Source organism: Schistocerca cancellata, chromosome 9 (assembly GCF_023864275.1).
Source record: "Schistocerca cancellata isolate TAMUIC-IGC-003103 chromosome 9, iqSchCanc2.1, whole genome shotgun sequence".
Taxonomy (NCBI): domain Eukaryota; kingdom Metazoa; phylum Arthropoda; class Insecta; order Orthoptera; family Acrididae; genus Schistocerca; species Schistocerca cancellata.
In genome coordinates, this window is record NC_064634.1 from 309,544,183 (window position 1) to 309,569,955 (window position 25,773).

A 25,773-nucleotide genomic window follows, 5' to 3' on the forward strand; every position below is an offset into this window, starting at 1 on the left:
ACCTAAATCGTGGCATTTTTCATAATTTTGGCACAAGAGATTTTACCAATTGTTTTCAAGAGATCCTTTAATTTTTGAAAGAGCTGTCATTCATTGGACATAATATAAGTAAGCTGCTGCTTTCATTTGTCTGCTAGAATGACTAATCATAATAAATGAATCCTTCACAATCAGGGACATTTCCAGAGCAGTTAAAACAGGCAAGAGTTGTACCTTTGCTTAAGAAACGTAATGCAGAAGACACAGAAAATTACCGGACCATTTCCCTGCAGTCACCATTCTCAAAAATAATAGAAGCAATTACAAAAGACAGATTAATGACTTACTTGAATAAATACAATCTTTTAAGAAAATCACAGTCTGGTTTCCAAGGTGGCAAAAAGACGGAGTCAGCCATAATAGAATTCACAAAAGTTGTGTGTGATGCTCTGGAGAAACATTAGTGTGTTACAGGCATATTTTTCGATCTTTTTAAGGTCTTTGACACAGTCGACCACAAGATTCTATAAAATAAATGAGAAGTATTAGGGATAAGACGGGTAGGTAATGGCTGGTTTCGAACATAAGTAGCAGATAGGGTACAAAAAGTAGGGATAACACATACTTCAAATAGATCTAGTAAAACACTTATCAGAACCAAAATACATTAATATGGGAGTTCTGCAAGATAGCATATTAGGACAAATACTATTCCTAATACACATCAACGACTTTCCCAGTAGGGTTACTCATGGTGAAAAAATTGTCTTCGATGATGAAAGCAATATTATAGTCACTGAAGAAACAAGAGAACTCCTTGCAGAGAAAGCAAATGAAGCTCTCAAGGAAGTTTACGATTGGTCAATAAGCAATAAAGTGACATTAAACATAAATAAAACTAATGCCATGAATTTCAGTTTGAAGAGGGAAAATGACAATGTTAAATTAAATGTAGATGGCACCTCTATAGATTGTGTAACGAATGCAAAATTTCTAGGAATGAATATTGATTCTCAGTTGAAGTGGTGTGAATACACAAAGGTACTTGCAAACAGAATGTCATCAGCATGTTAAGCCCTTAGAATCCGTACCATGCAGTGTCTTTTAGTTACATACTGTTCATATGTACATTCAATTCTTAGCTATGGCAGCCTTTTTTGGGGAAAAATGGGCAAAATATGAACACAGTTTTCAATCTCCAGAAAAGAGCCATAAGAATAATAACCAAAAATAGTATTCATTGTAAAGATCTGTTCAAAACACTGGGGATTTTAACTGGTCTGTGTGAATACATTTACCAGTCAGTTGTACACATCAAAAATAACAATGGTAATTACTCACAAACAGCTCTGTCCATGACCATGGAACAAGAGCTAGACTCAACTTACGTTTACCAAGAGAAAATAAACATAAAACTCAAAACAGCGTTTTCTACCAAGGAATAAAACTTTACAATAAATTACCAAAAAAGATTAAAGAAACTGCAAAATTACACTTAGGCCTACTTAAAATGCAATACATTTTACACATTGAGGGAATACTTAGATTAAAGAGTAGGGGCTTGGTAAAAAAAAAAGATCATACAAATAAATAATCATAATGATTATAAAACATCCAACAGTCCACATAACACCTTCACAATATGTTTTTTTTTTTTTTTTTTTTTTTTTTTTTTACACTGGACTCGCATTCGGAAGGACGACGGTTCAATCCCGCGTTCGGCCATCCTGATTTAGGTTTTCCGTGATTTCCCTAAATCACTCCAGGCAAATGCCGGGATGGTTCCTCTGAAAAGGCACGGCCGACTTCCTTCCCTAATCCGATGAGACCGATGACCACGCTGTCTGGTCTCCTTCCCCGAACCAACCAACCAACCTTTTTTCCTTTTCTAGAAAAAACTTACTTCAAAGCTGTGCATAACATAATACTAACACCTCTTCCTCTTTCTGAGCTCAACATCTCATTCATTATAGAGGGATACCGACTCAGTTTCTCAGGACAGCAAATGGAAAGTTGCAGTAAGGAAAATAGCGCAGGAATCGCCTGTGTGTGTGTGTGTGTGTGTGTGTGTGTGTGTGTGTGTGTGTGCAGTGACTGATAGTGAGATATGAGTGAACAGTGTGGCATTACATTATTTAATAAGTTATTTGTAAAAGAAGTTTTCTATACCAGGAGTAAATCTAATGAGTGGCTCTAACTAGAAGTCTGTATACGAATTTGTTTATTTTAAATTGGTCTAAACTTGTAAATTCTTTGACATGTCCTATAGCATTGTAAAAAGAGATCTACAGATGAATAAAGCTGTTGCTACTACTACTTCTACTACCACCACCACCACCACCACCACTACTACCCATCATTTCTAATTATGAAGCAACTCGTGAAAGTAGTCATTTTCTTCCCCCCCCCCCCCCCCCTTGTAAATCTGTGTAAGTCGTCTCACTTTTGTGGCTTATAAAGGCATATTACAAAAAATGGTACATCTTTTTCTACAAGTTGGGTTGTTGGGGCAAAGGGACCAAACAGCGAGGTTATCGGTCTCATCAGACTAGGGAAGGAAGTCGGCCGTGCCCTTTCAAAGGGACCATCCCGGCATTTTGCCGGAGCAATTTAGGGAAACCACGCAAAACCTAAATCAGGATGGCCAAATGCGAGATTGAACCATCGTCCTCCCGAATGCGAGTCCAGTATGCTAACCACTGCGCCACCATGCTTGGTGTGTTCTATAAGTTTCACAGTTAGTTCTTGCCAACACTTTAATTTCTCCCTTATTCACTGGCCAGTCCACATGAATGCAGAGCTTTACGTATTTATAAACAACGTAAACATCTAGGTTAACGTATCCTGCAGTTGAAAAAAAAAAAAACCGTGACGTCCAGTTCTCCCCATATGTGGTAAACGTTATTGTTTTTAACGTCATGTTCGTCTCGCATGTTGTGAACCGAACGATAATGAAAGTTGGTTGGCAGCTCTTTCCGTCTTCGATACAGCGTGCGACGTCTCGCTTGCAAGGTCACTTACCAGCCCGTCCGGGTCGTCGTTGACGAGCGCGCGGCCGTCGTCGGTGATGACGCTGCCGTCGGCGGCGTGCAGCAGCACCAGCGCCGGGATGCCCTGGACGCGCAGCAGCGCCGCCAGCTCGCGACGCGTCTCCGCCTCCTCGTAGGCCACCGCCAGCCACGGCATCGTCGACAGGTACGACTCGAAGCTCTCGGCGCTCCTGTAAGGCAGCCAGGGCGAGCCTGAGCGTCCGTCACCAGCGGTCAGCACGAGAAGCGCTCTCATAAACGTCGCTGACTGGAGATCAATTTTCGTCTCACTAGGCGACCTTACGGGACTTGACCTTCTCGGTTATCTTCATACACAACTGGTCATTAAAATTGCTACACCACGAAGATGACGTGCTACAGACGCGAAATTTAACCGACAGGAAGAAGATGCTGTGATATGCAAATGATTAGCTTTTCAGAGCATTCACACAAGGTTGGCGCCGGTGGCGACACCTACAACGTGCTGACACGAGGAAAGTTTCCAACCGATTTCTCATACAAAAACGGCAGTTGACCGGCGTTGCCTGGTGAAACATTGTTGTGAAGCCTGGTGTAAGGAGGAGAAATGCGTGCCATCACGTTTCCGACTTTGATAATGGTCGGATTATAGCCTATCGCGATTGCGGTTTATCGTATCGCGACATTGCTGCTCGAGTTGGTAGAGATCCAATGACTGTTACCAGAATATGGAATCGGTGGGTTCATGAGGGTAATACGGAACGCCGCGCTGGACCCCAACGGCCTCGTATCACAAGCAGTCGAGATGACAGGCATCATATCCGGATGGCTGTAACGGATCCCAGAGCCAACAGATGGGGACGTTTGCAAGACGACAACCATATCCACGAACAGTTCGACGACCTTTGCAGCAGCATGGACTATCAGCTCGGAGACCATGGCTGCGGTTACCCTTGATGGTGCATCACAGACAGGAGCGACTACGATGGTGTATTCGACGACGAACCTGGGTACACGAATGGCAAAACGTCATTTTTTCGGATGAATCCAGGTTCTGTTTACTACACCACGATGGTCGTATCCGTGTTCGGCGACATCGCGGTGAACGCACATTGCAAGCGCGTATTCGTCACCCGGCGTGATGGTATGGGGTGCCATTGGTTACACGTCTCGGTCACCTCTTGTTCGCATTGACGGCACTTTCAACAGTTGGCGTTACATTTCAGATTTGATACGACCCGTGGCTCTACCTTTCATTCTATCTCTGCGAAACCCTACATTTAAGCAGGATAATGCACGACCGCATGTTGCAGGTCTTGTACGGGGCCTTTTTGGATACAGAAAATGTCCGACTGCTACCCTGGCCAGCACATTCTCCAGAGCTCTCACCAATTGAAAACGTCTGGTCAATGGTGGCCGAGCAACTGGCTCCTCAGAATACGCCAGTTACTACTCTTGATGAACTGTGGCATCGTGTTGAAGCTGCATGGGCAGATGTACCTGTGCAAGCCATCCAGGCTCTGTTTGATTCAAAGCCCAGCCGTATCAAGGCCTTCATTACGGCCAGAGGTGGTTGTTCTGGGTACTGATTTCTCAGGACCAACGCACCCAAATTGCGTGAAAATGTAATCACATGTCAGTTCTAGTATAATATATTTGTCCAATGAATACCCGTTTATCATCTGCGTTTCTTCTTGGTGTAGCAATTTTAATGGCCAGTAGTGTACTTTCAGGATTTGAAGGCCAGTGCCCCGGTATCGATATCATGAAGCAGTACGACGATGTCAACCCCAACAAAAGACTGAATGAATTCAACTTCCTGGGAAATACCATGCCCTTCACAAACAAAAATGAGGTACAAAAAAGTGAGAAATTCTTTAATGAGGCGAATGAAAAGGTGAAAAAGAAATCCCTAATAAAGTTTTACAAAACAATGGCAACAGCGTCGGTACTTCGTGGCAGCGAAACTTGGACAATAACAGCTGGAAATTAATATTTTTTCTCCGCAAACTGGCGCATTTTTTCGGCTATATAACGACGGTCTGCCAGTGTGGACTTTCTAGTTCTTAGTTGCAAAACCAGGGCACATTACCTTTTAAAGAATAATTGGTGTGTTACTTTACAGCTGTTTGTACGCAGAAAATGGTTTCGTCTGCAAATGGAAATGGTACCTAAATAATTATTATACGTACATATTAGACTGAGAATCTGCGTTTTTTACACAACATTCGAAACTATTCATGTTGTTGAGAATTAGTTCTGATCTATGTAATTTTGTTCGTTACTACAAAATAAGCCATGTTCTCAAGGTCTAAGGTCATAATGCTTATTTGTTAATTTCAATTTGGTCCTCGATAGTAGAGTATTGAAATAGCTGTTATTTCTACACTCTGACGAGCAATTAGAAACTCTTCTTAATGACAGCACTGCGGAATTATCTGCTTAGGAAGGATAGGAATTCTCATTTTTGACTAAAGATTGTCCTGCTAAGGTCGATGAAACTGACACGTGAGCAATAAGAATATTAAGAGGTTGTGCCACTAGTCAGGAGAAGCGGATGTCCTTGTACAGTCAGTTTCTCTGACAGTGCAGATGTACATGCTGCAGAATATATGAATAAAAAGCCAGGTAGAGTTGTGTTGCAACCAGTTTCAGAAGTTGGTGTCGGCAAACTACCAAAATTCGTTGAGGTAAGAAATGCCTCAAATTGCAAAATGGCTGCAATTCAAAGATAACGAGACATGTGATCAAATGTGAAATGTATTTATGTACTGTGAAAAATAACTATTTTGAGGCTTATCATAAAATGTACCATAAAGAATTATTTACCAGCAGTAGCAAATTATTACTTGCCACAAATTATTGTGTGATTATTATTTACTTACATTTATGAAATTGATTTGGAACATCAACAAAAACCTAAATTGGAGATCATATATTTCAGAAATATTATCATTAATAATCCTATTTTCTGTGTGCATTAGCAGATAGAGTTTACTGTCTCAAATAAAATATCCATTCTGCTGAATAAAATGTGTTTATTGGTGAATGAGGAAACAAAATACGTGGCAATGATTAGTACATTTTCACGATAACTGAGATTTGAGATCCACATATGTGGATCTCCATTTATACCTTGGCGAGTCATCACAAATATATTTTTTTATAAAAATCGCGTCTTTTTAGTTTAAATTACTAATCACATGAAAATGCGAGTATACATAGTAATCTGGTTGAGAAATGTGAAATACCAAACAGAAAATAAAATACTATATTATTTCTATTATCCAAAAGTACGGTATTACTGACATAAACAATTTCTTTAATTTAATAACAATGAATTTCGCCATTGCATATCAGTTTTAGTTTCTTTTCATGTGATTAGTCATTTAAAATTAATTATGTTATTTTAATAAATAATAATGATTAAGAATTTTTAATTAAATTTATTTGATAATGTATATAAAATTTAAACAGGGCGCTACTAGTGAGAATCGAATCAACGACATAATGTTTACAAGACTTGTGCACTACATGCTCAATTCTGGCGGCTCTGTTAAAATGCTTCAAATATTTTGTACTTAATAACACTCTTTAAAGCAATTTTTTTCGAGTTTTTGTTTCAGTTGTGCTTTAAACCGCTTTAATAAATAGATGTTGCAGGAGATGACTTTAAAATACTGCAAGGAAATTGAAGAGGATGAAACAGTAATGTTTCCTGGTTTGTTCAGAAAATGAACTCAGGTCACAAATTCATTGCGTAATATATAACATTAAACTTGGATCAACTGAACGAGGTTCAGGGTTGACCTACATTATCAGGAATGTTTAAAAACACCACCAAATCAGCTATCAGTACTATTCTCGCTCTTTGACCACGGATATTTATCACATACACCGTATGTATGCAGTATTTATTATTTAAGCTTTCTTGTTGTATGCAAAGAGGCAAATAAGTTCAAAAAATTTCTCAGACTTCTCCAAGAAACCTGGCACTGGCCTTGAATGCGAACAATTTGAAGGCGAGTACACTCTGGTGGCGACTGTGGCATCATGATGAGTTTGCAGAATTTTGCTGAACGTAATGAAAATGCTCATACTGGCTGCTTTCCGTGCGGACGATAGTTTCGATAGTTCTCTGGTTTAAAGCCATGTTTATTCAACGCTTAAGAAACTATCGACACAGAGAATAGCTGAGCTGTACATTCGTATTGTTTGCTTAAAGTAGAGCTGCCGTCAACCTGATGGGTACTTTGCCCATCATAGTGATTTACTGGGCATGGTCCTCTTGGAGATGGTGTACGCTTGCCTTGTCACCTACATACAATTACATTTAGGCTACGTATTGGCCAATAAATGTGACTGCTTATTGACTTACGTCAGCGCGCGTACAGTTCTCACAGCAGCTTAAACACATGTTTGGTAGTTAAAAATTGAATACTAATTGTGTAGTTACAGCTATTCAAGCCTTGAGAGAATTTTCGTAAGAGACGTTCAGTCATTATTAGCTGCGCCGAAATTCATATTATTCTTTGTTCAATGAAAAGTGTTATAATTTGCTTATCTTACTTTTTCACATTACGAGTCATCGAGGATTATTATGGGAATAAGTATCTGCACTCGTTACTTAATTCATCAACATTCTCTTTAACCTAACGTTATAGATTTAGAAAACTAATACGAACTTTAGCAACGTCTTAATGATAACAACTTCTGTATTACTTGTAGCTTTTCAACTTGCATTTGCCCAAAATCTGTTCTTTTGCGGCGTCACTAGTTGTGAACTGATGAGTGCAATTAAAATTGTACATGATCTGCAAACTTTGGTTAGTTAAAGTCAATCATTGCTCAAGAGGAGATAATCTTAACATTCATGTAACACATACACTCCTGGAAATGGAAAAAAGAACACATTGACACCGGTGTGTCAGACCCACCATACTTGCTCCGGACACTGCGAGAGGGCTGTACAAGCAATGATCACACGCACGGCACAGCGGACACACCAGGAACCGCGGTGTTGGCCGTCGAATGGCGCTAGCTGCGCAGCATTTGTGCACCGCCGCCGTCAGTGTCAGCTAGTTTGCCGTGGCATACGGAGCTCCATCGCAGTCTTTAACACTGGTAGCATGCCGCGACAGCGTGGACGTGAACCGTATGTGCAGTTGACGGACTTTGAGCGAGGGCGTATAGTGGGCATGCGGGAGGCCGGGTGGACGTACCGCCGAATTGCTCAACACGTGGGGCGTGAGGTCTCCACAGTACATCGATGTTGTCGCCAGTGGTCGGCGGAAGGTGCACGTGCCCGTCGACCTGGGACCGGACCGCAGCGACGCACGGATGCACGCCAAGACCGTAGGATCCTACGCAGTGCCGTAGGGGACCGCACCGCCACTTCCCAGCAAATTAGGGACACTGTTGCTCCTGGGGTGTCGGCGAGGACCATTCGCAACCGTCTCCATGAAGCTGGGCTACGGTCCCGCACACCGTTAGACCGTCTTCCGCTCACGCCCCAACATCGTGCAGCCCGCCTCCAGTGGTGTCGCGACAGGCGTGAATGGAGGGACGAATGGAGACGTGTCGTCTTCAGCGATGAGAGTCGCTTCTGCCTTGGTGCCAATGATGGTCGTATGCGTGTTTGGCGCCGTGCAGGTGAGCGCCACAATCAGGACTGCATACGACCGAGGCACACAGGGCCAACACCCGGCATCATGGTGTGGGGAGCGATCTCCTACACTGGCCGTACACCACTGGTGATCGTCGAGGGGACACTGAATAGTGCACGGTACATCCAAACCGTCATCGAACCCATCGTTCTACCATTCCTAGACCGGCAAGGGAACTTGCTGTTCCAACAGGACAATGCACGTCCGCATGTATCCCGTGCCACCCAACGTGCTCTAGAAGGTGTAAGTCAACTACCCTGGCCAGCAAGATCTCCGGATCTGTCCCCCATTGAGCATGTTTGGGACTGGATGAAGCGTCGTCTCACGCGGTCTGCACGTCCAGCACGAACGCTGGTCCAACTGAGGCGCCAGGTGGAAATGGCATGGCAAGCCGTTCCACAGGACTACATCCAGCATCTCTACGATCGTCTCCATGGGAGAATAGCAGCCTGCATTGCTGCGAAAGGTGGATATACACTGTACTAGTGCCGACATTGTGCATGCTCTGTTGCCTGTGTCTAAGTGCCTGTGGTTCTGTCAGTGTGATCATGTGATGTATCTGACCCCAGGAATGTGTCAATAAAGTTTCCCCTTCCTGGGACAATGAATTCACGGTGTTCTTATTTCAATTTCCAGGAGTGTATTTCCCAGTTCATTTTTGAGCTAATCTAAGATCAGCTGCTTTACATAACTGGCACTTTGTGTGAGAAAACAAAGAAAGCCAGTAGTCTGCGAAACGACTCCCTGCGCAGACTAGTGCACTTACGCCTGGTTGGAGCGAACGGGCAGCAGCATAAAAGGTCGGTATATGAGTGCGTGCGAACTGTATTCAGTCGTGTTCGGCTCAAATTCACTAGTGTTCTGTTGGCGGCCGCTCTTTCAGTGAACCATCAAAGGAACTACACGTCCTCTCCGCTTTAGCATTAGCACTACAGAAAGCTTCCGTCTTCTATCTTTTGTTGTTGGCATGATTTGCGTGAGCGATGGAGTCGTCGTCGTGTGACTACTGCCTACCGCCAGGTAGACCATTCGCCGGGTGCAAGTCTTCCGATTTGACGCCACTTCGGCGACTTGCGCGTCGATGGGGATGAAAAGATGATGATTAGGATAACACCCAGTCCCTGAGCGGAGAAAATCTCTGACCCAGCCGGGAATCGAACCCGAGCCCTTTGGATTGACAGTCTGTCGCGCTGACCACTTTTTATTTTATTTTCTTTTTTTTTTTCTTTTTCATTTTTTTCGGTATTGTTGGTTGCATTTGGTCTGGGTGGACGTCAGAAGACATGCGTTCAAGTTGATCGTCGATTCCTTTACTCAGTTTTTTTTTTTTAATTACAGACGGCGAGCAGCCCTCTGACCGAACACGCTGAGCTACCGTGCCAGCACCACTCAGCTACCAGGGGCGGACAGCGATGGTGTGATCTGAAGGGAATATAACGTTGATGACAAAACAAATACGATTGGTAGAAAATTTCTGAAACAAGTGGGAATGTATTGAATAACACAGGCCTTGAATTTCTTTTTATTAAATAGGAAAAGAACAATAAATTTCCTTGACAGTAAACAAATACGAATATTTTCCGCCAGAATGAAAAATGCTACTGTCGTGGCAGAAAACAGGCGAATATGTCTTGTTTGGAGGTAGGGATTTGAAGGAAGGCAACTAGCTTTCCGGCTTATCTGGTAGCTTCAAAGACATTTATATTAAATCAAAACATCTTGATATATTCGCACTTTTTTACCTGTCAGTATTAGTACCCATTGATGTAGTATAATGCATCGCGTGAATTAAAGTAACACGATACATAATGTCATGTCGTGCAGTGTGACACAACATGTTATTATACACACATCAAAAAAAGTTTTGCATCACCCCGGTTCCCAGAGCTCCTGAAGATAGGCTTTGACTGTGGATATTGTATCACAGGCACAGTCCCTTTTACTGTTCACAGATATCATTAAACACGCCCAAAGATGTAAACAACCACGCATGAGCAGTGCCAATTAGACGGAGGGGGTCCGACTGCCGACCAGTTCCAGTCATTCCACCAGGAAGGAGGTACATGGCTCGTGTTGTCGGCAGTTCAACCATGTCTAAACGGTCAATACCGCGGTGCCATCGCGTCCGCATTGTTACTTTGTGCCAGGAAGGGCTCTCAACCAGGGAAGTGATCCAGGCATCTCGGAGTGAACCGAAGCGATGTTGTTCGAAAATGGAGGAGTAAAGAGGACAGGAACCGTCTATGACATGGCTCGCTCAGGCCAGCCAAGGGCAGTGGATGACCGCTACCTACGAATTACGACTCGGAGGAGCCTTGGCAGCAACGCCACCATGTTGAATAACGCTTTTTGTGCAGCCACAGGACGTCGTGTTACGACTCAAAACTGTGCACAATGGGATGCATGATGCGCAACTTCACTCCCGACGTCCATGGCGAGATCCATCTTTGCAACCACGACGCCATGCAGCGCGGTACAGATGGGCCCAACAACGTACCGAATGGACCGTTCAGGATTGGCACCACGTTCTTTTCACCGATGAGTGTCGCATATGTCTTCAGCCAGACAATCGTCGGAGACTTGTTTGGAGGCAATCCGGTCAGGCTGAAGGTCTTGGACACACTGTCTAGCGAGAGCAGCAAGGTGGAGTTTCCCTGCTATTTTGGGGGTGGCATTATGTGGGGCCGACGTAAGCCGCTGGTGGTCATGAAAGGCGCCATAACGGCTGTACGATACGTGAATGCCATCCTCCGACCGACAGTGCAACCATATCGTCAGCATATTGGCGTGGCATTCGCCTTCATGGACAACAATTCGCGCCCCCATCTTGCACATCTTGTGAATGACTTCCTTCGGGATAACGACGTCGCTTGACTAATGTGGCCAGCATATTCTCCAGGCATGGACCCTATCGAACATGCCTGGGATAGATTGAAAAGGGCTGTTTATCGACGATGTGATCCACCAACCAATCTGAGGGATCTACCCCGAATCACCGTTGAGGAGTGCGCCAATCTGGACCAACAGTACCTTGATGAACTTGTGGATAGTATGCCACGACGAATACAGGCATGCATCAATGCAAGAGGACGTGCTACTGGGTATCAGAGGTACCGGTGTGTGCAGCAATCTGGACCGCTACCTCTGAAGGTCTCGCTGTATGGTGGTACAACATGCAATGTGTTTTTTTCGTGAGCAATAAAAATGGCGGAAATGATGTTTATGTTGATCTCTAATCCAATTTTCTGTACAGGTTCCGTAACTCTCGGAACCGAGGTGACGCAAAATCTTTTTTGATGTGTGTAGTTTAGGATGCACACGTAATCAAAAAAACGGCTCAAATGGCTCTGAGCGCTATGGGACTTCTAAGGTCATCAGTCCCCTAGAACTTAGAACTACTTAAACCTAACTAACCTAAGAACATCACGCACATCCATGCCCGAGGCAGGATTCGAACCTGCGACCCTAGCGGTCGCGCGGTTCCAGACTGTAGCGCCTAGAACCGCTCGGCCACCCGGGCCGGCACGTAATCACTCAGGTGCAGTTTCTATTATACATGGACCTTCACTCTCGGATACTTTCTATTATAGATGCCTCCTATTCTCGAGAAGCATATAAATTTGTGTCTGTTTCTTATAACATCCTTCACCATACATGTAGCAGGGGTGAGTTTGGGAAAGAAATGGTCTCACCTCCCCCCCCCCCCCCTCCCCAAATCAAGACTTCAAAATTATTTTACTCTCTGCCCTGGAACAATCCCAGCGCCAGAAATTTTATGTCGCCCATAAAAACTATTTTACTTATTACATGTATGCTCTCCGGCCATGTGATATTGTACAGGGTGATTCAAAAAGAATACCACAACTTTAGGAATTTAAAACTCTGCAACGACAAAAGGCAGAGCTAAGCACTATCTGTCGGCGAATTAAGGGAGCTATAAAGTTTCATTTAGTTGTACATTTGTTCGCTTGAGGCGCTGTTGACTAGGCGTCAGCGTCAGTTGATGCTAAGATGGTCCCTTTTTCTTCGAAGGTGCTACTGTAACTGGACTACAGTATCTGGAGATGTTAGAGAATTGGCTGTTCCCTCAGCTCGAACAAGAAGCACAACAATTCATATTTCAGCAGGATGGAGCGCCACCACATTGGCACTTATCTGTCCGTAACTACCTGAACGTCAACTACCCGAGGCGATGGATCGGCCGCCAGGCAGCCCGTGACAGAGCACTTCATCACTGGCCTCCAAGAAGCCCTGATCTTACCCCCTGCGATTTTTTTCTTATGGGGGTACGTTAAGGATATGGTGTTTCGGCCACCTCTCCCAGCCACCATTGATGATTTGAAACGAGAAATAACAGCAGCTATCCAAACTGTTACGCCTGATATGCTACAGAGAGTGTGGCACGAGTTGGAGTATCGGGTTGATATTGCTCGAGTGTCTGGAGGGGGCCATGTTGAACATCTCTGAACTTGTTTTTGAGTGAAAAAAAAAACCTTTTTAAATACTCTTTGTAATGATGTATAACAGAAGGTTATATTATGTTTCTTTCATTAAATACACTTTTTTAAAGTTGTGGTATTCTTTTTGAATCACCCTGTATATTGTTTACTATGGCTGGCGAATCTTCTGGATTTTGGGCACATGATCAGGAACTTTAGCCTATAAATTCCAATATGACGATGTGCCAGCACCTTGCAGCTAAGAGATGTCATTGCGCTAAGAAAGTAGGGTTAACTCGTAAAAGTGGGAGTATTTCAAGATTTTTTGATTAAACGTCTTTGAAGCTTCCAAATAAGTGGAAAAGTTAGCGCCCTTCTTTTACATCCTTGACTCCGCCCAGCACATATTCGCCTTTTTCTGTGCTCCGATAGGAACATTTTTCATTCTGGTTCCCATTACTGTACCGTAATTCTGACACTAGGCCGCCATAGCTTGGCAATCGATGTAGATATTTGTTGACTCGGCCGATGACTGATCTGGTATAGATTTCTTTATTGTTTCTCAGAGCTGGATATTGCTTATATCGTGGCAACGGATAAATCTGTCACAAAGCAACAGGACAACCATTAGGTGCTGTATTTGCGCACCTTCTTAAAAAAATTTAAACCGATTAGCTCACGTTTGAAACATATAAGTGGCGTGCGTAAAAAACTGACAAATACGTGTTTTTCGCACGTAAAACCCGAATGGAGCTAGGTTTTTTGAAAGCGAGCTTTCAAATTTATCGAAAGAATCAATTTTTTAATTTATTTTGTTCGCTTTAAACTGTTTCCACGCATTCAGTTCACGTAAGAACGTAATTTACACGCAACACAACGGATCAAGATTATTCGATAAAAAATTTCGTTTTGACTTTATCCGTTCATCTATATTCGTGCACAGTTTGAACTTATCCGTACAATTTTAAAGTGTAGAAGTGACACGCTTCAGAAACCTTCCAGAAAAAAATTGTTTTTTTTTTTGCATGTAAAATCAAGCGCATCAGAAAAGATCCCTTGTATCGGAAAAGCTTCTGTCAGCTTAGAAGTGAGAAGTGTAAGGAGCTGCAGGCAAAAACAATACTCATCTACAGAACTGCGACAACATTGAGGCATTACCGTAGGGACATATACGGAATTGCTTTATGTGACTGGTTGAGGTGGATGCGCGAAGTGGACGCTTTAAGCCAGCTGCAGATGTCAGGGAGCTCCTGTCATCTACACTACTGGCCATTAAAATTGCTACACTACGAAGATGATGTGCTACAGACGAGAAATTTAACCGACAGGAAGAAGATACTGTGATATGCAAATGATTAGCTTTTCAGAGAATTCACACAAGGCTGGGGCCGGTGGCGGCACCTACAACGTGCTGACATGAGGAAAGTTTCCAACCCATTTCTCATACGACAGCAGTTCACCGGTGTTGCCTGGTGAAACGTTGTTGTGATGCCTCGTGTAAGGAGGAGAAATGCGTACCATCACGTTTCCGACTTTGATATAGGTCGGATTGTAGCCTATCGCGATTGCGGTCTATCGTATCGCGATATTGCTGTTCGCGTTGGTCGTACGTACCACGAAGTATGTCGGATGTCGGACGAGAGCAGACAGTCTGAAGGGATTACCGCGCAATATCTCCCCGTGAGAGTGGCGTGAGGGTGCAGCCGTGGCGAGAACTCGGAGGCCGCAAATTATTCCAAGGCCGCCGAATAAGTAAAATCCATACTAATAAACATACGTAATAGGCCGTGGAACCACAAGAAATACAGAAATCGGGTGATGGAGCACGCCTAGACACCCGCTCTAGTACTTTAGACTTTGATGATGGAAGATATTTATGTATCTATCATTTCTAGAAGTTAATAACTTCCAAACGCCTCAAGCGATCCTAGCAACAATGTGTCAGCCGATATCGCTTGAAGAATTTCAAGTAATGCCATACAGTTTGAGTTATGAGAAAGAAGCGCATTTTAGTGCAAAATAAATTGTAAAACAAAAAGTGCTGTGGTAGTATTAGGTGATAGACTACAATACCTATGTGTTGGTGTAGTTGTAGTATTAGGTGATAGACTATAATACCTATGTGTTGAGATTTAATTCTCCTTAGGTTTAAACTGTGTAAGTGATGACGAAAAAGGACCAACCATCATAATGGAAGAAGTAAAGTCTGCCATAGCTGCAATGAAAAATGGCAAAGCAGTGGGTACAGTTACGATACCGGGATAAATATTAAAATGCTTGAACCAAGATGGAATAAGAGAAATATTGAGGTTATGTAATAAAATATATGACAGTGGTGAATGGCCTGAGGACTCTCTGACAACAGTAATGATTCCATTACCGAAAAAACAAGGAACCAAGAAATGCAGTGAGCACAGGACAATTAGCCTCATTTCACATGCAGCCAAAGTGATGTTAATAAGAGACTTGAAAAAGTAATGGAGGAGAATCTTGGCAAGGAGCAGTTTGTATTTAGACGGAATACGTGCACCAAAGGTGTAATAGGGCTCCTATGAATCTTGGGAGAAAGGTTTATTGAAAAAGGAAGAGATCTCTATATGTGCTTCATCGATCTAGAAAAGTCGTTTGACAATGTGGCTTGGGACAAGCTGGCGACTATAATGAGGGAAAAGAGAGTGGACTGGAAAACCAGAAGACTTGTAGAACTCATTATATCTGAATCAAAAAGCCTCATTTAAAGTGAGAGGAGAAAGTACAAACTGGATCGGACTACGAAAAGGAGTAAGACAAGAATGCTGTCCATCACCTACCCTTTTCAACCTCTACTTGGAAAATATGATTGACCAATGCTCATCAGATAACAAAGGAGTAGAAATTGAAGGTTTGCTGATGACATGATCCTTCTAGCCATAGGGGAAAAAGAATTACAGGATTTAGTGGACACTATTGAAGCTAACGGGAAAAATTATGGAATGAAAATTAACACAAAGAAAACAAAAGTATTGGCACTAGGAGGAAGTAAAGAAATAAAAATTATGCTGAATGGAGAAATACTAGAACAGGTGCAAAATTTTAAGTATCTTGGGAGCAGGATAGACACCGACTGTAAGCGCAGCACAGAAATTAAAACAAGGATAGCAATGGCAAAAGAGGCATTTGATAAGAAAAGAAGAATTTTCTGCAGCAGTCTGGACAGAGAACTGAGGAAAAGACTCATAAAATGTTTCGTATGGAATGCTCTTCTGTATGGCGCTGAAACATGGACTTTGAGGAAGAAAGACAGAGAAAGGCTGGAGGCTTTTGAGGTGTGGACATGGCGGAGGATGGAAAGAATAAGTTGGATGGACAAGGTAAAAAAGAAGAGGTTCCCTGATGAGCGGAGAGTCAGTCGCGATTAAAGTGTTCGAAGTCTTTCCGGAACTTGGAACTTGCAGAACTTTTGTATTGGTTTGTGTACTTTAAAACTGAACTACAGTGTCGTGTTTAAAGGCATGTGAAATTTCTGCATAGGGTGGTGGATTTTCAGAAATGATTCACGACCGATTCTTCAAACATTAACTTTGAACAGCAATGTGGTGGGTCGGACCTAGTGCATTCTTGATCGAGCTCGCGAATCAGTCTGTAGTTGCAGTCCCAGCGTTAGGTAGGATTCAGTAAATATTTTAATAACTGGACGGTTCGCAGCTGGTGATAAGAACATTTATTCATATCACCAACCATAATTCTGCTTACAATTTAATCAAGTTATAGGAACTTAACAAAACAATAACAGGGTAATCTGACAAGTATCTGACCATCCCCTAGACACCTACGAATTCAACAAACTTTAAAAACCGGTCAAACATTTGATTAAATCCTTTTACACAAAGAGAGTTTTAAAGAAGGAATTATTGTTGTTGTAGTCTTCGTTCAGAAGACTGGTCAGATGCAGTTCTCCATGCTACTCTGTCCTCTACAAGCTCCTTCCTCTCCTAACAACTACTGCAACCAACATCCTTCTGCATCTGATTACTGTGTTCATCTCTTGGTCTACCGGTGTAATTTTTACTGTCCTCACTTCCCTCCAGTCTGACGTCTCAGAATGCGTTTCTCCCTAATTCTACATCACCTACCCACCCAATTCTTAGAACTTTTCTGGAGCACCACAAAGAAAGAATTAACACGTCGTAATCCTAGGTTTTTCCAACGTTTGAGGATGACGTTCGCAATATCATCTATATTTTACATCGACTTATGAAAACATGATGTAACTGGCATAGACAACCTAATTCACCAGAACGACGACTACTAATCATGATAATGTAAGTGAAATCGTTATTGAAATAGTGTTTCCTTTATTATTTGTTTCATACGTTCTTTCTGATAAAACATGGAAAGTTGAATATGAACACATTTGAAAGATTTTATTATACATATGTGGTATCTTCTCCTATACATAACCGAGCGAGGTGGCGCAGTGGTTAGCACACTGGACTCGCATTCGGGAGGACGACGGTTCAATCCCGTCTCCGGCCATCCTGATTTAGGTTTTCCGTGATTTCCCTAAATCGCTTCAGGCAAATGCCGGGATGGATCCTTTGAAAGGGCACGGCCGATTTCCTTCCCCATCCTTCCCTAACCCGAGCTTGCGCTCCGTCTCTAATGACCTCGTTGTCGACGGGACGTTAAACACTAAATCTCCTCCTCCTCTCTTATACATATCCGAAAGAATAAACATCATTTTTTATCCTACAGCCGTATGAATCAAGACACAAAGGAACTAATGACATTTAGCGCTAGTGGGCATTGATTTTACATCAATGGGAAAGTTGAAAATTTGTGCCGGACTGGGAGTCGAACCTCGGCGTCCGTTCACTAGGCAGAAGCTCTGATGGCTTAGTGGTCAGAAGAACAGACACGACGTATACAATTAAGGCGAAGACGGACAATGATTCCTGCAGTAAAGGTGTACAAGTTCGAAGTCTAACGGGAATCGACGAAACGCTGCGATTAATGAGGATAATGGACAGGGGCATTACGTCAGTAGCGTGCGGATAAGCTGAGAATTTGGGTCTGACGGGAGGCGTACTAGGGAGCCCGTGCAGTTGCGGTGACCAGTGTTCCTGCATGACTTAGTGGCCAGTGCGACTGCCTAGTGAGCAGCAGCCCCGCGTTCGAATCCTGGTCGGGCACAATTTTCAGTTTTCTCCATTGATGCAAAATCAATGGCCACTAGCGCCTAAATGTTATTAATTACTGTGTGTATTTGGAGGACTGTTGCCGGCCGGAGTGGCCGAGCGGTTCTAGGCGCTACAGTCTGGAACCGCGCGACCTCTACGGTCGCAGGTTCAAATCCTGCCTCGGACATGGCTGTGTGTGATGTCCATAGGTTAGTTAGGTTTAAGTAGTTCTAGGGGACTGATGACCTTATCATTTAAGTCCCATAGTGCTCAGAGCCATTTGAACCAGTTTTTGAAAGACTGTTGGAATAGTTATTTACAAATTTGTAGAAATATCCAAATAATCAAAAGAATTGCAAAAATTATGACAAACTGCAGTTATGAACTACTTTGCAAATGGTTAAATGTGGGCAGACGAACACGACTCCACTATGCCAGATGTGGGTGCATGTGTATAAGCCAACTCGTGTATTACTTTCCGAGTTCGATTCCTAAATAATTTCTTCCATTCTATATATCTCCTTACGTCGGCCAGCGAACTTTTGAAAACCAATCCGACCTCATTGTCGTCATCTTCACATAGTTTCGTGTAGGATGTTTTCAATAAATATTGGAGTCTCTACTTCTCTTTCTCTAAAGTACTTCCATTACAGCATTTTCTTTGGCAGGTCTTCCTCTTTCCATTTTTGCCTCGATCAAAATATTGAAAGTGATGAAAGTTTATCACATGAGCATATCCCTTCAGTCTCCTGAGCAACGTAATCTGTGGTCTGCGGTGGTGAAACCCAAAACACTGGGATCAGAAGGTTCTATATCTGCGTCACACATCTGGCAGCTTACCCTCAGAAACGCATGCTGAAGTTGATTAAACTGTGCTAGCAAGACAGGCACAAAGTCATTCAAAAACATCAACAACTGAAATAAGGCCATATCGATAGACTGGTACCATCTGCAACGTCTGGAAATTTCCGTGTTCTACTACGAACTGGTCTCTCGAGTACTTCCTTTTTTTCTTAGTATAGCCTCTGAAAATAAAATATTTTCTTTGTTTCAGTATTCTAGTTTTAAACAATTCGTTACAGATGCTAAAGGAAAATTAAACCTAAAACTTATATTACTGTTACGATTAATATTTTTAGTCTTGCTTACATTTTAGAGTGGGTGCATCAACGGTAAGCAACTTTATGGCTGAAACAGTTGTCGCAGAACGAAGGAACTGCAACCAAAGCAAGTGCTTATGCCTTTCGAGGAGACCCTCAGAGAGAAGGCAGAAGGGTTTCATAATACATATGTAATTTTCCTAATACTATTCGAGCTATTGATTGCAAAAATATTCAGGTTCAATGTCCAAACAGTTCAGGACCAATCTTTTTCAATTATAAGACGTTCTCTTCCATTATCCTCCGGACAACTGCAGATGACCTCGAGAGGTAGCGCAATGCTTAGACAGTGCCCTCGTATCTGGAAAAGCGACGGTTCAAACCCGCGTCCGGCCATCCTGATTTAGGTTTCCCGTGATTTCCCTACATCGCTTAAGGGGCTCCGGAACGCCCTATACTTGCAATGTTAAAATAACGCTTATAAATTACATCTTTCATCACAAAGTATTTGAGGTAGGAAGTTGAACTTTTTACAGGTTATTTATTGGAATATGGGCTACAACTTAACACAGGGATTTTACAAAATTTTAGTTCGGTTATTAAAGATGATTTTTTTTAATTGTAATGAAAATTCACAACATTTTTTTGCAATTTTTTATTTATATATTCAAAAATATCTAGTTTTTTGGAAAAAGGCTGTGTTAAATTATGCAGAAGGTACTGTGTAACATTTACTGAAAGTTTGAAACAAATATGTTTGGAAGATCCTTAGAAAACATGTAATTAGTATGAGAAAATAAAAGTTTTGGGAATCGAGCGACAAAGATTGGATTAACTTTTTAGTGCATTCCAGGTCCATAGGATGGATTATCTTCATCCTCTGCAAACTCCTCCTCCGGCTTCCTCTTGTTCCTCCTCCTGTTTACTCTTGCTTGTATTTCTAGACTCTTTACAGCCCTGTCTGCAGCCCGAAGGCGTTCCTTGTCTAAAGCAAGCATCGTTCGTACCATGTTAGAATGTTATTATTTACAGTAATAACACATACCTTTGGCTTTCCAACATTTCTGCTTTTCTTAAAAGCCTTCAGAGGATTTCTAATAACTTTACTTTTACTCATTATTATACTTCAACAAAACAGAGACTCAAGAAACAGAATTAATTACGAATATTTTCGAGATAACGACAGAGTAAATAAACATGAAACAATCGACAATCACACCAGCGATATATATTGAACTATCACAGGTTAGCCACAACACATACTTTATCTCACATCACTAAAATGTACCTGATGAACACGGACGTTAATAATAACACCATTTGACAGCAGTTTAACAGCGCCACAGTGGGTCACGCCCATGTAGAACACATTTCAAAAAAAATTTAAAAATGGTTGTAGTCTTCGGAATTGAATAAATTATATATCTATTAAAAGGTAATAGTTTGCAGATTCAGAAAACGCAAAAAAGTAAAAATTGAACTTTTCATGATTTTGAGCCTTTCCGGAGCCCCTTAAGGCAAATGAAGGAAGGCTTCCTTCGAAAACGCACGGGCGCATTCCTTCTCCACTCTTCCCTAGTCCGAGCTTGTGTTCCGTATCTAATGACGTTGTCGACGGGACGTTATTCCTCCTCCTCGTCCACCTGCCGGTGCTCATTATAAGTTTACTACTGTCGAGCCGGTGGAGCAGAGTTATGGTGGCACATTTCAAGCATCTGTCTTCTACATATTACTAAAGGATAAAAAGCTGGATGGTACATAACCTAGTATTTTGCTTCAAACGATTCAACAAAGTCGGTATCGAGATGTAGGAAATTAATGGTGTGTGTCTTTGGTATTGTGACACTATTAAGTGGCGCCTATTTTCTAAGAGTGTAGACAATATTGTAAGCTGTATCTGTATTATGTGTAACAGCATTTTAGGCAAGTAAGATTTACAGGAACACTTAACTGATGTCTCCGTCAATCAAGGGAAAAGTCGATGGCAAGCTGTGAGATGTCCGTCAGATGAAAGGAAATCTGCATGAGATTTACTTACATCATACGTTGTAAAACCCCTTAGCATACCTGTGAAGTCTTTCCTTAGCTGTCATTTCATTATGATTTACAAAATGAGTACGTATGAAACAGTAAAATAAAGGTAATATGCACACAGGAATTAGAAAGCGCTTTTATCTTTTATTTGTAGACGTAAAATGCAGTTGTAGTAGCACAGCTACCATGAGCAAACCAAAAAACTAATTTGTTCTAGAAACAATAGAAATGAGAGTTATAAGACATTCTTACTTTCGCTTAACAGAAAAAATGCGGAGAGAAATTTACTTGAATTTTTTAGGTTTTCTCTTTGCAAACAAATTTCTGCAGGACAAGAGTTTATTGCATGTTTGAGAATCATTCTACCTAAAATCTCAAAAAGCTATGCACTATAGTTATGGAGAGAAGAAATAAAACATCATGACGACACCAAATCTCCGAAAGGAACTCAAAATGCCAACATGTCTAAAATTTGCCCGTGATCCACGCCTCCTGGCCATCTGCTGACTTACGAGACGTTGGGGCAAAAGTTTCACACATGATCGAGAAAAAGCGAAAGTACAGCCAAGTAGTACATAAGCTGAATATTTGAAATCCACTCTACAGGAGCGCCATATACACTCCTGGAAATGGAAAAAAGAACACATTGACACCGGTGTGTCAGGCCCACCATACTTGCTCCGGACACTGCGAGAGGGCTGTACAAGCAATGATCACACGCACGGCACAGCGGACACACCAGGAACCGCGGTGTTGGCCGTCGAATGGCGCTAGCTGCGCAGCATTTGTGCACCGCCGCCGTCAGTGTCAGCCAGTTTGCCGTGGCATACGGAGCTCCATCGCAGTCTTTAACACTGGTAGCATGCCGCGACAGCGTGGACGTGAACCGTATGTGCAGTTGACGGACTTTGAGCGAGGGCGTATAGTGGGCATGCGGGAGGCCGGGTGGACGTACCGCCGAATTGCTCAACACGTGGGGCGTGAGGTCTCCACAGTACATCGATGTTGTCGCCAGTGGTCGGCGGAAGGTGCACGTGCCCGTCGACCTGGGACCGGACCGCAGCGACGCACGGATGCACGCCAAGACCGTAGGATCCTACGCAGTGCCGTAGGGGACCGCACCGCCACTTCCCAGCAAATTAGGGACACTGTTGCTCCTGGGGTATCGGCGAGGACCATTCGCAACCGTCTCCATGAAGCTGGGCTACGGTCCCGCACACCGTTAGGCCGTCTTCCGCTCACGCCCCAACATCGTGCAGCCCGCCTCCAGTGGTGTCGCGACAGGCGTGAATGGAGGGACCAATGGAGACGTGTCGTCTACAGCGATGAGAGTCGCTTCTGCCTTGGTGACAATGATGGTCGTATGCGTGTTTGGCGCCGTGCAGGTGAGCGCCACAATCAGGACTGCATACGACCGAGGCACACAGGGCCAACACCCGGCATCATGGTGTGGGGAGCGATCTCCTACACTGGCCGTACACCACTGGTGATCGTCGAGGGGACACTGAATAGTGCACGGTACATCAAAACCGTCATCGAACCCATCGTTCTACCATTCCTAGACCGGCAAGGGAACTTGCTGTTCCAACAGGACAATGCACGTCCGCATGTATCCCGTGCCACCCAACGTGCTCTAGAAGGTGTAAGTCAACTACCCTGGCCAGCAAGATCTCCGGATCTGTCCCCCATTGAGCATGTTTGGGACTGGATGAAGCGTCGTCTCACGCGGTCTGCACGTCCAGCACGAACGCTGGTCCAACTGAGGCGCCAGGTGGAAATGGCATGGCAAGCCGTTCCACAGGACTACATCCAGCATCTCTACGATCGTCTCCATGGGAGAATAGCAGCCTGCATTGCTGCGAAAGGTGGATATACACTGTACTAGTGCCGACATTGTGCATGCTCTGTTGCCTGTGTCTATGTGCCTGTGGTTCTGTCAGTGTGATCATGTGATGTATCTGACCCCAGGAATGTGTCAATAAAGTTTCCCCTTCCTGGGACAATGAATTCACGGTGTTCTTATTTCAATTTCCAGGAGTGTATGTATGGCGGTACAGTAGGTATATAAAAAAAAACATTTGCGTCTTCGAATGCAACCTTGTGCCAAAATTTGAAAGGAATCGGTGAAGAACTTTCGGAGATTTACGCTTTTGAACAAACCTACATGAGATGTTTGCTAACAACGTATCCCTTTATGGCTCTCCATTTTTTTTTTTCAGTAGGAATATAACAACGCAATACTCGAATGCAGCGTTGTGACAAAATTTCAAAGCAATCGGTGAAGAACTTTCAGAGACTTAAGATTTTGAACAAATGAACGTTTGCACCTGTATAAATAAAAATGTAAATGGTCGTTTTTTCAAAATCTTAAATCTCCAAAAGTTTTTCACGAGCTGCTTCGAAATTTTGATCCAACGTTGCATTCGAATACGAGCGTAATTTGTGTAACTGTTTTTTTAAGTATATAATATATAAATAAATGTGTATTATGTAAAGGCGAAACGTTATTACCAAATTCTCGAAAAGTTCTTGACCAGTTTACTTCAGTTTTTTATACAACGCTCTGATAAACATTCGGACGGACATTAGTTATATATTTTTAATATGCACTGAAGAGCCAAAGAAACTCGTACACCAGCCTAACATCGTGTAGGGCCCCCGCGAGCACGCAGAAGTGCCGCAACACGACATGGCATGGACTCGACTAATGTATGAAGCAGTGCTGGAGGGAAATGACACCATGAATCCTGCAGGGCTGTCCAAGAATCCGTAAGAACACGAGGTGGTGGAGATCTCTTCTGAACAGCCCGTTGCAAGGCAATGTCTTAGGAGTTTGGTAGCCAGTGGAAGTGTTTAAACTCAGAAGAGTGTTCCTCGACCCAGTGTGTAGCAATTCTGGACTTGTGGGATGTTACATTGTCCTGCTGGAATTGCCCAAGTCCGTCGGAATGCACAATGGACATGAATGGATGCAAGTGACTAGACGAGATGCTTACGTATGTGTCACTTGTCAGAGTCGTATCTAGACGTATCAGCAGCCCCATATCACTCCAATTGCACACGCCCCACACCATTACAGAGCCTCCACCAACCTGAACAGTCCCCTGCTGACATGCGGGGTCCATGGATTCATGAGGTTGTCTCCATACCCGTACACACAATTTGAAACGAGACTCGTACGACCAGGCAACATGTTTCCAGTCATCAACAGTCCGTTGTCGGTGTTGACGGGCCCAGGCGAAGAGTAAAGGTACACGAGTGGGCCTTCGGCTGATGTTTCGTTGAATGGTTCTGACGCTGACACTTGTTGATGCCTGGTTCAGTGTTCTGCAGAAAGTTGCACGCTGAACGATTCTCTTCAGTCGTCGTTGGTTCCGTTCTTGCAGGATCTTTTTCCGACAGCAGTGATGTCGGAGATTTGATGTGTTATCGGATTCCTGATATTCACGGTACACTCGTGAAATGGTGGTACGGGAAAATCCCAATTTCATCGCCACCTCGGAGACGCTGTGTCGCTTCGCTCGTGCGCCGATTTTAACACTACGTTCAAAGTCACATCTTGATAACCCGCCATTGTAGCAGCAGTAACCGATCTACCAACTGCGCCAGACATTTGTTGTGTTACATATGCGTTGCCAACCACAGCGTCGTATTCTACCTGTTTACATATCTCTGTATTTGAATGCGCATGCCTATACCAGTTTCTTTGGCGCTTCAGTGTATAAATCTATATACAGAGTGAAAAGTATTTAAACCGACAAACTCTGGGATGTTGTAGGGGACATCAAAACAAATATTTTTCCCTAATGTCATTTTTTCCTATGAGGAGTATTTAAACCGCTAGAGGAAGATTTCTCTGGCGGCAAATTAATTAAACCAACAAACACTTTTCCATTTTTTTATGACCAAGAGACAACACATTAACACAACCCAATTTCAATTACGGTAGATTTTCACAAATGCGTCCATTGACACGTAAACAAAGGTTACGCCGTAGGATCATGTTCTGTCTGACACGAGCAAAAACCTCAGGAGTATCCTGAATTATTGTTCCTGCTGCTTCTATTATCCGGGCAACCAGATCCTCTTCTAATGCAACAGGAGTTGCGTTAAATAAGGCTGTGCATCTTTCCTCACACAAAAAAGTCCAGAGGGGACATATCTGGGGGTCGAGCCGACCATGGTACAGGACCACCTCTGCCAATCCACGTTTCTGGGAACCGTCGGTCCAGGAATCGTCGCACACGACGACTGAAATGTGCCGGCGGCCCGTCCTGTTGGAACCACTTGCGTTGTCTTATAGGGAGGGGACGTCTTCCAACAATTCTGACAATGATCTGGCGAGAAAATTGTAATAGTGCCTGCCAGGTAGCAGATACCGCCCAATT

General features: G+C 43.2%; 1 protein-coding gene and 1 non-coding gene across 2 annotated transcripts in view; both read right to left on the minus strand.

The window, feature by feature from the left end:
- LOC126100944 (nucleoredoxin-like) overlaps positions 1 to 25,773 on the minus strand; it is a 265,930-nt gene that overhangs the window by 19,774 nt on the left and 220,383 nt on the right. The window contains exon 3 of the mRNA XM_049911606.1: positions 3,001 to 3,199. Coding sequence (XP_049767563.1) covers positions 3,001 to 3,165 — 165 coding nt within the window. The 5' untranslated portion in view covers positions 3,166 to 3,199. The remainder of the gene's footprint in view (positions 1 to 3,000; positions 3,200 to 25,773) is intronic.
- Trnas-gga (transfer RNA serine (anticodon GGA)) lies at positions 12,090 to 12,173 on the minus strand. The gene is given in 2 exon segments: positions 12,090 to 12,124; positions 12,134 to 12,173. It is a non-coding gene; the product is annotated as a tRNA-Ser (tRNA).